The sequence below is a fragment of the Phascolarctos cinereus genome, unplaced genomic scaffold, assembly GCF_003287225.1.
Source record: "Phascolarctos cinereus isolate Bilbo 61053 unplaced genomic scaffold, phaCin_HiC Scaffold_726;HRSCAF=1367, whole genome shotgun sequence".
In the NCBI taxonomy this organism is placed as follows: Eukaryota; Metazoa; Chordata; class Mammalia; order Diprotodontia; family Phascolarctidae; genus Phascolarctos; species Phascolarctos cinereus.
Window position 1 is genome coordinate 319664235 of NW_027556098.1, and position 14663 is coordinate 319678897.

Here is a 14663-nt window from a genome sequence, read left to right on the forward strand (position 1 = left end):
CCCAAGACCACCACCCGGGACTGCGACCCAGATCCAAGCACAGGCAAAGCAAGAGAATTCCTGCCTCAGCACCAGCAAAGAGATGTATGCAGTCCCCCACTTGATCTCCCCACCACCTGTGGGCCAAGAGCTCTGAAGCAGCCACTGCCATCACTGCCCCAGGGCTTCGCCAGGGCTGGGGCTGGACGATGCTCCTCTCTCACTCAGGTCTGACAGACCTTTCCAAATGACCTTCTAAGTTGAATTTGGAGTTTGTTGCCTAGTACTATATATTCCTTTATAGCATCTTCTCTGGGGCACTTCCAGCAACAAGGGTCTAAAATCTATGGCATTTCCTTGAGCTACTAATCTAGTAACCTTGTCAATAAAGGAGATGCTGCGCGTCTGGTGTGATTTGTTCTCTAGGAACCCATGTTGGCTCCTAGGAGTCACCATTTCCCTTTCTATAGGCTTACAAACAAACTGCTTTTGCCAGAGATGGACATCAAATTCACTAGCCCAAAGTGAAAAGAACTCAACTCTAAAACAAATCTGAATGACCTTTACACAGCTCCATTCCTATAGGTTCTCGCTGGTTCACCAGGATTTCTCAAAGTGGACAGCGTTTCAGCAATCACATACATAAGCTTCTTGGGAAATGTAGTTCATCTAGATGAGATGACTTGAACCAAGGAGGTATGGGTTGGTCCAGAAGACTATGTTGTCCTTTCTGAATTCTGTGGATTCAATGAGCACAGCAAGGTCCTCTCCATACCCTGATCTCACCTTAACCTGAGGCTCAATTTATTTTGGCCTCATTTTCTTTACTATCCTTTTCAGTCTGAGGATGATTTCCTTACTAGAGAAAAAAGAAGCAAAATAGGAACTGGGTAGTTTTGCTTTCTTTCTATTTTCTTTTAATGTCCTATTCACCCCAAGTTTATCCATTCTTTGTTCTTATACATCAAAAAAAAAGATTGTTCTATTGTTGTTATGATTTAGGAATTAGCCATCCTTACAGGACTATGCCAGCTTTTTTACTCTTCCAGGGTTACATGCTCTCAATCCTATTTTAACATGTTCTTTTAAAATTTGGACTCAGCAAAGAAGTTCCTGTGCAGCCATATCTAGAGAGCCATCCTTTTCTTCCCCTCTTCAGAACTACTGGGAAATATTTTGATTCAATGCCTTTTAATTATCAATCTGTGCTATACCTGACCTCTTCCACTGATGTATTCCTCTTATTCTTAATCATAGTGTGGAGAGGACCCTGTTTCTTGAGGCACAAGCTCTACCACATCCTACCAAGCTGAAAAGACCCCAAGTAGGGAACCAGTAATGGACCATAGTAGTCATTCAAGGGAACATGCTGCTAAGTTCAAAGAGAGATGACCACCAGATTAGTTATGACTTTTTTCCAGCCATATCAACTCATGAAGGCAGTCTCCTAAAGCAAAGGTGGGTCAGGATCAGTCTGGAAGGAGTACACATTTGGTGAAATCAGAGATCCTTGAATTAAGTGAATTATTTTAAACTTGCTTTATTGCTATTGCTCAAAAAAAATGCCTTCTAGGAAGACTGGAAGTTGGGCAGAGGCTGTATGTATCTCCCACACACTCCCAAGTAAATCTGAGCTGAGTTAAAAGTCCTGCCCTTTGAGTCAAGCTTTTGAAGTGGGGGGCAAGTCCTTCTGTCTCTGCCACCCATGACATCCATCACCTCACTTGATTTTCACAGCAACCCTGTGAGATTTTAGACAAGGAAAGTGAGGCCCAAGTTTTCTGACTTGGAGGCCACAACTCTACCTCCTAAGTTAGGGTTGGGTTCAGTGAGTCCTAAGGTTCTTTCCAGCTCTAAATTCTATGAAACCTATGACTCAAAGATCCCTAAGGTCCCAGCCATGGCAGTCTGTGGTCCCTGACTGCCCTCTTACTATCCTACCCCTAACATCTACCCCACACATTCAGACCTACCATTGGTGCGCCTCTGTGCCCAATGAAAGTTGGTTTGGGTCCCAGTGTCTTGTTTTCTCGGAGACAGGGAGAATGTATCCCTAGGGGGATGTGTACATAATAAGAAGAACGACCAAGAAGGAAATAACACTGACGAACTGAATGGCTGAAAGAATTTGAAGCAGAGAAGAGAGAGGTTCATTCACTGAGGGCCAGGCCAAGGGGATTCACATCATGAAGTGTTTGTCTCAATATATGCCCCAAAAGTTCCACTCCCTACAATGGCTGGTTGATGTTCAACCACTCCTCCCTCATCCACTTGTTGCCCAAGACCTTCCTCTACCCTCTATCATCAGAGCTCCAAGAAGATCCAGCCACCCCTTAAGTACCACAAATCAAGAGGGTACACCCTATAGGACCCCAGCTTTGGTCCCATGCTCTCTCCTGTGAAGTCAACAGTCAGGCAGGGATGCTGGATGGGAAGAAAAGCCCCCTACCACAGCCAAGGCAGAGCCAAGTGTGACGGTCCTATCCTTCGATATCCTTCCCACCAAGGCTGTCCATTCTGCTTTCTTCATGTTGTCAAAGTTGCCTTAGATATACTTTAACCTGCTGTCACTCGGATACAAATGTGCACATGGGAAGGGCAGGGGGAGAGGCACGTGTATGGAGAGTGCCTCACAATTTGATTTGAGCCATGGACTTAGAATAGACTAGACTCCAAACCCCAGACTCTGCCCCTCATAAGCTCTGTGATCTTGGGTGAGCTTTTGACTTCAAAATGGGGGTGGAAGAGACATCAAAGCATTGTGGGTAGAGAGCTTGTCTGAGCCAGGAAGATCTGGGTTCAGGTCCTGCCTCTGACATACACCATCAGGGCTATGTGACCCTGGGCAAGGCTCTTAATCTCTCAGTGTTCCAGTAATTCTGAGATTATAAAGCTTCGATAAAGAAGGTGTCAGCTAACACTACTACATTAGTAGGGAGTCCTCTTACATGAGAATCTCCTGCATCAATGAAAACACAGGGTCAAGTCTCTATTCCAAAAATGACAATGATAATAAAAAATTATATGTTGAGCACTTCTCTCCATTAAAGTCCTGCTCCAATGTTTCACTGCATCATGGAAGTGATTTGGGGTTCTCAAGGGCTTTGTCAACAAAGTACAAGCTTCCAGCAATATATTATGCCCACACAGACTTAGAAGAGCCTCACTAAGTAGGACAGATTTAACACCAGCAGCTGATTGCCAGAAGGTAAATTCTTGGGCAAATCAATCAATAAACATTAAGTACCTACTATGTGCCAGGCACCATGCTAAGCATTGGGGATATAAAAAGCAGCAAAAGATGGATCACTGCCCTCAAGGAGCTTACAATCTAACGGGAGTCAACATGCAAACAAATATATACAAAGCAAGCAATATATACGTGCAAGAAAACAGGAAATTAACAGAGGAAAGGCCCTGGAATTGAGAGGTTGGAGAAGACTTCCTACAGAAAATAGGATTTTAGTTGGGCTATGGTGACCCACGAAATATATAAAAATACAAAATGGTTCTCATTCCTGTGCTTTCCATCTGTTTCCATCATAATGGCAGCAGAGAAGCCATAAAGGGGGTAGGAGGAGATAAGAATCACAACAGGTTTTAGATCAATTATAAATACTAGCTAAAATGTTGGCACTCTGTGAGATCTTTGTCTGATGACTGCCAAGTTGATATACTACTGGAGGAAATGGACTGCGTCCATATTAACATTCTCACGAAAAATGAAATCAGGAGACCCTAAAAAGTTGCAGCTAGGTGCAAATGATGACTCAAAGGCTGTCCTTAGACATGTGAATAAGGAAGCTGGCAGAGTCGGCTTCCTCATGTGCCCAACGACAAGAAGCATGTCATGGAATGCTGGGCCTCTTTGCTTTGCAGCTAATTCTTTGGACAGGGGTTACCATGAAGATAATGGCACCCTGGGAGCCAACATCTGCTGCTGAAGACAAATAAGCAGGGAAACCGTAGGGAGTGCTTGACAAGATTCGCCAAGGTGGGCATAGAGGACAACAGCCAAAGAAGAGCTAGTCAATATAATCAGAGATCAAGAAATGAAGACAACCAAAGACTGGGAGATTAAGAAAAGAGTCTAAAGGTACTAAATAAGAAAAGTGCTTAATTTTTCACCACAGACAAACACACACACACACACACACACACACACAATGGAACTACTTATACATTCATATGCAGGAAACTAGTTGCTAATATAAAAATCATTTACAAATTAACTGTACAAGGAGTCAAAGGATTGGTTAGAAAAAACAAAGGTAAAAATCAATAATATGCATTACAAAGGAGGTTGGCGGAAGATTATGACGAACCTGGAAAATGGAAAAAAGAATCTTTTTTCATTCCTGATGACAACAGAACCACACACTCAGATGATACCTCAGTAACAGTGAGCTATATGAAAAAATAGGAATGGCACTTAGGAAGAAATCAGGAAAAGCAACTGGGCCAGGCCAAGAACACAATGACGAAATCCAGGCTGGAGGTGGAACAGTTTCTGAAAACATTGAGGGATCAAATTTCAATATATTTTAAGGAAGGAAACATACCAAATGTGTAGGAAAAAAACAAGGATACTATTGTTACCAAAAAAAAAAAGATTAAAATGTCAGTAATTAAAGACACATTAATTAAAGACACACATTCCTATTTTCTCATCTCGATAGTCTTCATGAGAATGATCTATATGCATATGGAGAATAGAATACCCCTGATAAGTCACAGATGCTATTATTACCAAGAAAGAGAAGCGACTAAAGATGCATTCCTATTTCTCATGTCTATAAAGTATGAAAATGATCTATGTACATATGAAGAATAGAATACCCCTGGTAAGAAAAAGAGAAAGGGAAAAAAATGCAGACTTCTGCACATGATTTGGCCTTTTCATAGTCACACAGTTGACTGAAAGGTGTAAAATATATATCGGTATCATTGAATGATTCCTTCTTCCTCCGCTAAAAACGGTCAAACAGAGCCATAATGGTTCTCCTGAAACAAGGAGGCTCTTATTCACATTATGATCATTCAAGATTTTTTGACACATAGAATTTGTCCTGAAATCCTCATGTTGTCAACACAAGGCATCAAATATGGAGGCATATCCTCACCAAACATATTCACCCATGTCATGGAAGACATCCCACATCAAGTCTAAATTAAAGAAGGATTCTCTAAGAATGGTGAAGTCCTGGGTGCAGATAACATGGCAAGACAGCATCAAGCCTCAGAATACTAAAGGACCTTCATGAGGTCCATAGTCATACAAAGGAGATCAGCCTCCCAACATACATAGAAAAAAAAAGTAATGAGAGATATGAGGAGGAGAAAGAACAGGAGGAGAACTAGATTGTGACATGTGGTTAGATGGGCAACTCACTGAGTTAGTCCATAGCTATATACATACATATACAGGGGTGTGCTGGTAAGTGTTTTACAATTTACAGCTCTCTCCCTCCCCCAAAAAAGAGGATGGTGACACACTTTTAAGTTTAATCTTCATTATTTGCATTCTTTCCATCACTTTCTTAAGTTTAGACAAACAATAAATTAAGCCATGATTCATGGCATTTGCCTGTTTTAGAGGTGTAAATGCTCACACAGTAACTTTAACAATTTAAATTGAAATTGCTTTGGGGAGTTGATTTGAGCTGGCTCCAGCATACCCTTAGATATGTCTATGAATATACATGTTTTGAATATGTACCATAGATAATAAAAACAATGGCAGCCCACATTTCTATACTGCCTTAAGTTTTGCAAAGCACAGGGTACATGTTACCTCATTTTGATAGATAAACAATAAACCAGGCCCAGAATTTAATGGGAAAAGAAGACTAGACCAGATTGCACTGGGGAAAATGGTTCAATGTTTTCAAAGATCCCAAGAAATTTCCTGGAATTTAGGTGCCTCAGTGGATAGAGCACCTGGCCTGTAGTCAGGAAGACCCAAGTTCAAATTTAATCTCAAACACTTAGTAGCTAGCTATGCAACCCTGGACAAATTACTTAACCAGATTGCCTCAGTTCCTCATCTGTAAAGTAGGGACAATAACAGCACTTACCTCCCAGAGTTTTTGTGAGGATCAAATGAGGTAATATTTGTAAAGTGCTTAGCACAGTGCCTGGCACGTTCCATCTTTTTTTTCTTCCTTCCCTCCCTCCCATCATTTCAACACCAATGTCCCTCCAGTGATGCTATATGGATGCTATATGCAAAATGCAAGTGATCCAAAAAACAACAGGGAGGCACATGGTAGACGTATATAAAAGCAGCATTAAAAGATATCCTCCCCCATCAGGAAAACATGAGGTTAGAAAATGAAATGAATCGGGTCATATAGCAAGAGGAAAGGGTCATCATATGGACAAGCTGAGGGCTGACTGCCTCAACTATCTCCAGCATGAAGTTGTTCTAAGAATCAAATGAGATGATGTGTGTGACATATTTTGTGGCCACACAGCCTGACAGTAGACCAGCCAATACTGTGCTCTTCTCTGTGGGGATGTCCTTGCCTACAAAGCCTAGGATACTGCAATTCACCAGTAGCATTTTCCCACTTGTAGAACATAGAAAGGCAATGTATGCCTACCAAAGCATTCCAGATGCTCAAATCTCAGAGTCTCAGAGTAGGGAGGGACCTCAGGGGCCACTGGTTTCCACGAGAAGGCCTTTACAACATACCTGATAAGTAGTCAACCAGCCTTTGTCTGAATACCTCCAGAAAAGTAGGAGGCTGTTATCTTCCAAGGCTGCCCACACCATTTCTGGACAGCTCTAATTTCCATGAAGCCCTTCCTGACACCAAACCTCAAATTACCTCTTGACAACTTCCACCCAGGGTCTCTAGTTCTGGCCAGTCAAATGAGATAGTATTTGTAAAGCACTCAGCACTTAGCACAGGGCCTGGCACCCAACAGGCACTTAGTAAGTGCTGGCTTCCTCCCTTGCTTCTTTCCAGAGCCAAGCAGAATAATTTCTAATCCCTCTTCTCCACGATGGCCAGTGCTTCGAGATAGTCGCAGTTCCCATGTCCCCCCACAGGCCTTCTCTTTCGTAGGCTAAATGTCCCCTATTTCTATATGCGATCTTCACGCGGCATGATCTGCACTTATCACTATAGTCCCCTTCCTCTGGCTTGACTCTGATGAGTTTTCCAATTCATCAATGTCTTTCCTAAAACATGGTACACAGAACTCAGAACAATACTCCAAATGTGATGAATCAGAGAAAAGGACCTCCCACGATGTCCCACGTCCATGCTTCTCAGTGTAGCGCAGGATCACATTAAGCTTTTGGGGCTGATATCCCAGCTCGTTATCTAAAGGGCGGCTAGGTGGTGAAAGTCAGGGCCTTAAGTCAAGAAGACTCATCTTTGAGTTCAAATCTGGCCTCAGATACGTACTAGCTATGTGACCCTGGGTAAGTTACTTCACTCTTTTTGCCTCAGTTTCCTCATCTGTAAAATGAGGAAGGAAATGGCAAACCACTCCAGTACCTTTGCCAAGAAAACCCCAGGTGGAGCCATAAAGAGTCAGACATGACTGAAAAATGACTTAATAACAAATGTGAGCTTGAGGTCCCCTAAGACCCCTAAATGTTTTTTAGATAAACTGATCTCTAAGAATACTTCTGCCAACTTGTATTTATAAAGCTGGATTTTTTTAAACTTAAAATTTTACATTTATCCCTATTTAATTAATCTTATTGATTAGGCCTACCTGAGGCACTTGGTTTCTAAGATCCCTTTTCGGTCTAAATCAGTGATGCTAAGATCTTTTCAGATCCTATCATGTACATGAGCTTTCTCTCTCTCCTAGTTTTCTGTTATCTGAAAATCTGATAAACCTGCTATCTATGTCTTCACCCAAGTCAATGGTTAAAAACCTTGGACAGCACAAGGGACAAGGACAGATCCCCGGGGCCCTGCAGGAGAGGTCTCCTTCTGAACTGATATCAAACCATGAACAACTATTTTTTAAATTTATCATCCATTAAATTAGTTCTGAACCCACTTAACTGTACTAACTAGAGTCACTTCTCTCTCTTTTCCACAACTACAGCAAGACACTGTCCAATGCTTGTCTAAAATTCAGGGTAACAATCTTTACAGCAGTGTCCAGATTTACCAGGGCAGGGTTGTCCAAAAAAAAATTTTTTTTAAGGACATAAGGTTAATCTGCGATGACTCAGCCTCCCTTCAGCCATGCATTCTTTGTACTCACTCATGCCCTCACTAACCAATTCCCTCTTATTGGTGGCAATTATAGCCACAAGAGGAGTTCCCTTTGCTGGAAAGGAAATTATTCCAAGTCAAAAGATTTGTAGCTATTGTGTTTTTGGCAAGGTGTCCCAGTCGATGTCCAGAGAGTGTGCCTGGATCTTGTCTCCCAAACTCCTCATCTATTTTCTCTTTCTGGCCAGGTGCCTCATACTATATCTGATGATCCCTTTTGTTACTACCTCTGTTGAACTTTATCCAAATGATCACCACTGTATTTCTCCCTTTCTGGTTTCTTAATTTCTTTACATAAGCATGTCTCCTTAATATCCAGTACTCCTTTTCTCTTGACTTTTACATAAATTGTCAACAAGCATATATTAGACACCCACTATGTGCCAGCCATGTGATGCATTTATTAAGAATCTACTATATGCCAGCCACTGTGCTAAGTGCTGGGGATGAAAAGAAAGGTTAATACATTGTCCCTGCCCTTGAGGAGCTTACAGTCTAACAGGGGCTGATGATGAGAGAGATAACATGCAAAGAACTATGTACAGATGACATCTATACAGGAGATAATGTAATATAAATTAGAGGTCATCTCTATACAGGAGATAATGTAATATAAATTAGAGGTCATCTCAGAGGGAAGGCACTAACACGATGGAACACCTGGAAAGGCTTTTTGCAAAAGGGGATTTAGCTAAGACTTGAAGGAAGCCAGGAGGTAAGTCCGAGACAGGAGAGAATTCAAGGGATGAGGAAAGCCAGTGAAGACGAATGGAGTCAGAAGACAGAATGTCTTCTGTGAGGACCAGCAAGGAAGTCAGTGTCATCGAATCACAGAGAACACGGAGGGGAGTAAGGCATAAAAGACCAGAAAGGTGTGACAGGGCCAGGTTAGGAAGGGCTTCAAGAGCCAAACAGGTGATTTTGTATTTGATCCTGGAGGTAACAGAGAACCATCGGAGTTCAATGAACAGGTGAGGGCCAGGGTCTGAGCTGCACTGCAGAAAGATCACAGTGAGAGCCAAATGGAGAATATAAAGTATACACTTTCAGAGCCATGTTCTAATTATAAGGTCAAATTTCTCAGTGCATTAGGATCTTTACTTCCCCGTTCCCCCCCCTTTTTGCGCTTGAGATCAGTCAACCAAGGCAATGAGCTTTATTTGGTACACTCTTCTCTGTTTCTTTCTCTGCATTTCTAAGTGATTTTGGTGTAGCAGAGTGAGCAGTGGACTGGAAGTCAGGGAGATCTGAGTTCAAATCCAGCCTCAGACACTTACTAGCTGTGTTACCCTGGACAAGTCACTTAACTTCTGTCTAGCTGTGTTTCCTCATCTATAAAATGTGGACGATAATAGCACCTATCTCTCATGGTTGTGGTGAGAATTAAATGAGATATTTTAAATAAAAAGTGTTCTGCAAACCTCAAATGCTAGCTATTAGAATTACAATATAGTTACTTTTTATGGTACATAATGTAGTATGATGTGATACATGGGCCATTTTACACACACACACACACACACACACACACACACACACACACACACATCCCACCCATTACAGTTCGAAGACCTTTGAATAGATTTGCCAGACTCCAGGCAAATTCATTTGTACCAGCACTTTGAGAAGTGTCCATCCCATATGAAGAGCCCATCATTCCTATATTTTAAATAGGTCTAGAAACCTGAACCCTCTTCTCAAGTCTCATCTTCTTACCCAGCTGTTCACTTCCCAAACCTGCAACTTCTCTTCTAAAGCCCTCGCCTTGCGTGGTGGCAGTCATGAGCCACATGTGTGCCCCTAAGAGGGTTTGTGCTTTCTAAGAGGCCTTCTAGATTAATCTGCAGACCCTGGGAATCACCAGAAGTGAGTAGTGGGCATCAGATTTGGTAAGTCTTAGGAGGTTTCCCAGGATGTCATGGACCCATGCTCCAGGGGAAACAGCAGTCCTCTCAGTTGGGGTAATCAGGTCAACAAACAACTGCCTCAGTATCCCCAGCAGGTAGTCAGTGACCATGGTTACTCATCTTTCTCTTGCCCTTACTGGATGATCTTACTAGACAGTACCTTAATTTACTAGTAATGAGTTAAGCTCACTAGACTCTTTTTTGAAGACTCTATCCTTCTGGCCATGTTCCTGCTCTGTCCTAGAGTTTCCAAGGAATAGCTCCTTCCCTAGGACTGCTGCCCAGGATTCCAAGGCAGAGGACTGGAATTCCACCCTCCCTCCACAGATCAGCAGCTCTCCTTGGACACATGGGACAGCTATCTGTATCAGCAGTGACCTCCTTCTGTGCCAGAGGCAGGCTGCTTAACACTGACACCTGTTTCCTTTAACATTTCCACAGATGGCATTATTCCAGTTGCCCCTCTCTGGATCCACTCCAAGTTTGTCAAGGACCCTCTTAAAAACATCCTAGAAGCTGACACAAAATTCTATATGGAGTCTGGACAAAGTGGAGTATGGAGAGAGTTGGTTCTCATACTTGGCCCCATATTGCTTTTAATTCCTGCAGTTTAAGGTATCTAGCTGCCTTATCACCCACATGGACTCACCCTGAGTTTGTGGTCACTTTTTTTTTATTTGTAAAAGTCACATATGGCATGCTCCTTGAGAGCAGGGACTGTCTTTTGCCTCTTTTTATATTCCCAAAGCTTAGCACAGTGCCTGGCACATAGCAGGCACTTAATAAATGCTTATTGACAGCCTGGCTGCTGTCTAGCCATGACTTCCCCATTGGGTATTTGTAAAGCTGATTTTTTTCTAACTTAAGCATAAGACTTTCATTTATTGCTATTGATGTCATTTCAGTAGATTCAGTTCACTGCTCTAAGATCTTTGTGGATTCTCTCATTCAGTGCATTAGTTTTTCCCTCACAGCCTTGTGTCATCCAAAAAATTTGATTAGCAGATCTTGGGGTATGCCTTTGTCCTCTGCCTCACTTGCAGGAGTTTGCCCCACTTGCTTGATTTCATTATCTCCCATATACTTAAATCTATTGCACCAACCCTTACCTCTAATTTTCATTATTTTCCTAGACTTTTCATAGGCTTCTTTCTGACCTTTGGGCTCCACCTCCATAAGAGCTAAAGCTTGACAAAAAGAGAAAATAGGACCATCATAAGTTTATTAGCATCTCTTCTGCGGCTACCCTATCCTGATAAGATCTTCCCTCTGTTGTACACGGGCATCACTATCCTCCCCAGACTACAAGAACAATAAAGGAGTTTTTCTAGAGGACCTCCAGGGTCCTTCCCAGGTCCAAATACATGATCCTATAATTGCAGCTATGACTTACCAAATAGTTATCTTTCTCTTTGGCTCTGGCATAACTGCTCATTATCAGATGGGACCTCCCAGGGAACATCCACTCTATTCAGATTACAGAATTAACTCAGAAGGCCCTATCAATGAAACTGCCTCTACTCTGGAAACAGAATACAACCATACTTGGGCCCATCATCACCCTTGAGGAGTTCAATGAGGGCTGGTGCCCTGGCAAACTGGGCAAGGGGTTAAGAATAAATCAAATGCAAAGCCACTCCTTTGTCCTAACTTAGAGGCAGCTGACATTGGAATCCACAATCCTTTAGCAACATATAAACAACACAGCCCAATACCTAGTTAGCAGGGGACAATGGCTAGGTTCTAGATCAGTGATTGCATTGCTAGAAAAGTGCCTCTACCTATCCACATTGGCAGCATTTTAGAGTCTTAAAGAGATGTCCAGAGCTAAGAATGAGAGGTTAAGCGTGTATCAAGTATGTGTCAAGAGGCTTGGATTTGGAAGGCAGTTCTTCCTGTCTCCAAAGGCTAGCTCTCTATCCATATCTTCCTACCTCTCAGTAAGAATGATAGTGGGATGGTATTAACTCCTCCCCTACCTCAATCCCCTATATTACACAATGTCCTCTTGAGCAGAGGGTAATATTTGCTCCAAACACACTTTGAAGTAGTTGGCAAAAGTGTTAATATCTCCATTTATAACTCTGATCAAGAATCTTCCTGAGCCTTCCTCCTTTGGCAAAGTCTCTAAGGGCCCCCATGACCTGTATGTATTCCTCCTTACCACCCAACCTCCAGTTACACCAATCCAATAAACTCCAGGTTTATGCAACCTGGCCTACCTGTTTTATTCAGCTTGGCAAAATAGAGGGCTATGGGCCATGAAAAAACCACCATCATGCATATGCCAAAGAGATGTACGTAGGGAGCAGTCATCTGCCAAGAAAGTTGGAATATTTGGCTGAGATCAGCTTCTAAGGGACACACAACCATGACCCTTTAGGGTGTGCTTACCTGTAGTGATACCTCAGCAGCTTTCCATTTTTCCTCATAAAATAAGCTTACGGACAGAAAAGCAAGGATGCATATGCTCAAGACCAACAGAGCGCCAATCTGCAGGACAAACACCTCACATTGGAAGCATGCTCAGGGTGCAATGACCACCCCCCAAGGTTCACAGAACCCCACCCACGTCACTACAGGATCAGGAAGAATGGAGAGTCCAGTGACTCAGGATGACACTGGAGGTGCGGGAGCTGAGAGAAAGGGGTGGCATAGTGAGATGCAGTCAAAACGCAGAGGCTCATCTTCATACAATAAGGGTATAAAACTACACACACTCACAAAGCCCACCAAGGCAATCCCAAATTGCCTGGTGACAATCATCACCATCAACAAGAATTTATAAAGCAACTACTATGTGCCAGGCACTGTGCTAAGTGCTGGCATACAAAGAAAGGCAAACAAATAACAACATAGCTCCCCGCTCTCAAAGAGTTCACAGTTTAGTGGGAGAGATGATATACAAATCATTATGTATATGCAAGGTATGGATGGATGGATGGATGGATGGATGGATGGATGGATGGATGGATGCATGAATGGACAGACGGATGGATGGATGGATGGATGGATGCATGAATGGACAGACGGATGGATGGATGGATGGATGGATGGATGGATGGATGGATGGATGGATGACAAACTGGAGATCATCTCACAGAACCACTGGACTTTACTGACTATGGGATGACATGGTCACACTGAGCTGAAGGTCAATCACTTTGGCACTGTCGGTTCTCACACACCTCCGTAACCTCCCTTTCTCTTCTCCTCCATTGTCTTAGATGTTTACTTGAACCAGATTTTACTCTTCTGTAATGCTGTGGAAGGGCAGCTAAGTGGCACAGTGGATAGAGTATGGGACCTAGATTCAGGAAGACTTGTCTTCATGAGTTCAAATCCCGCCTCAGATACTTACTAATCACGTGACATTGGACAAGTCCCTTATCCCTTTTTGCCTTAGTTCCTTCATCTGTAAAATGAACTGAAGAAGGAAATGGCAGACTACTCCAGTATCTTTGCCAAGAAAATCCGAAATGGGGACACAAAAAGTCAGACATGTCTGAAACAACTGAACAACATACTGCTACAGAGGAAGAAGACACCATGTGATTTGCTTCTGAGTCCCATATTCCTGAGGGGTTCACACTAGCTGGGATCATATCCCAGGATACAGACCCCAAGTTCCTCATAATGTTCAGAATGGGATGACCACACAGCCAGATGGGGGAAAATGACACTATTAATCATCAGATGGATTCCAGAGGACACACAAGGATATCATCCATCCTTCCACACCCTTTTTCCTGTTAGGTTCACAGAGCCTAAGGGGCCCCACTAGCCAACTGTTCTTTAAATAGTCCAATTCAAGAAGCATTTGCTAAGCCCTACTATGTGCAAGGCTAGGTGGTGGGAACACAAAGACAAATACAAAAACATTCCTTGCTCTCAAGTAACTTACATTCTATTGGGGAAAAAAAAAACAATACATACACAGAAAAATAAAAGGTAATTTGGAGAGTAGTACTAATAACCTTGGGGATCATAAAAAAAGGCCTCATGTTCTTGAGATATCCCTGGAACTGAGTCCTAAGGGTAACTAGGGATTCTAAGAGGCAGAAGTAAAGAGGAAGGGCATTCCAAACTTATGAAGCAGCCTGTGCAGAAGCAGATGAGAACTAGAATGTCAAGTACAAGAAAACAACAAGTATAGCACCTCAGCTACAACAAAGAATGGGCCAAGGAGAGTGATGGGAAGGTGGGATCGAGTCAGATCAGATTGTAGAAGTCCAGCTGAAAAGAAGGCCAGGAAATGTATAGTTTACCCTGGAGAGAATAAGCAGCTGCCAGCTGATGTAGTACTCTACCTGGGCCAAGGAGTATGACACAGTTTTATGACTTTGGGGGCACAGTTCCAAATGGCTGGACCCATAGGCCAATAGTGAGCCTGTTTTCCTTTTTTGTCTTCTCTGCCAATCCGATGAGCTGAGGGTGGAACCTCAAAGTGCTTTAGTTTTCACTCTTCTTAATTAGTGACTTAGAACATCTTTCACATGGTTGCTGATGATTTGGATTTCTTCCTTTG

General features: G+C 42.6%; 1 protein-coding gene across 1 annotated transcript in view; it reads right to left on the minus strand.

Annotated features, from left to right (window-relative positions):
- The window catches only part of GDPD4 (glycerophosphodiester phosphodiesterase domain containing 4), a 130496-nt gene that overhangs the window by 54392 nt on the left and 61441 nt on the right, over window positions 1-14663 (minus strand). Inside the window, 5 exon segments of the mRNA XM_078156933.1 lie at window positions 1953-2041; window positions 2044-2097; window positions 11245-11316; window positions 12358-12451; window positions 12530-12628. Coding sequence (XP_078013059.1) covers window positions 1953-2041; window positions 2044-2097; window positions 11245-11316; window positions 12358-12451; window positions 12530-12628 — 408 coding nt within the window.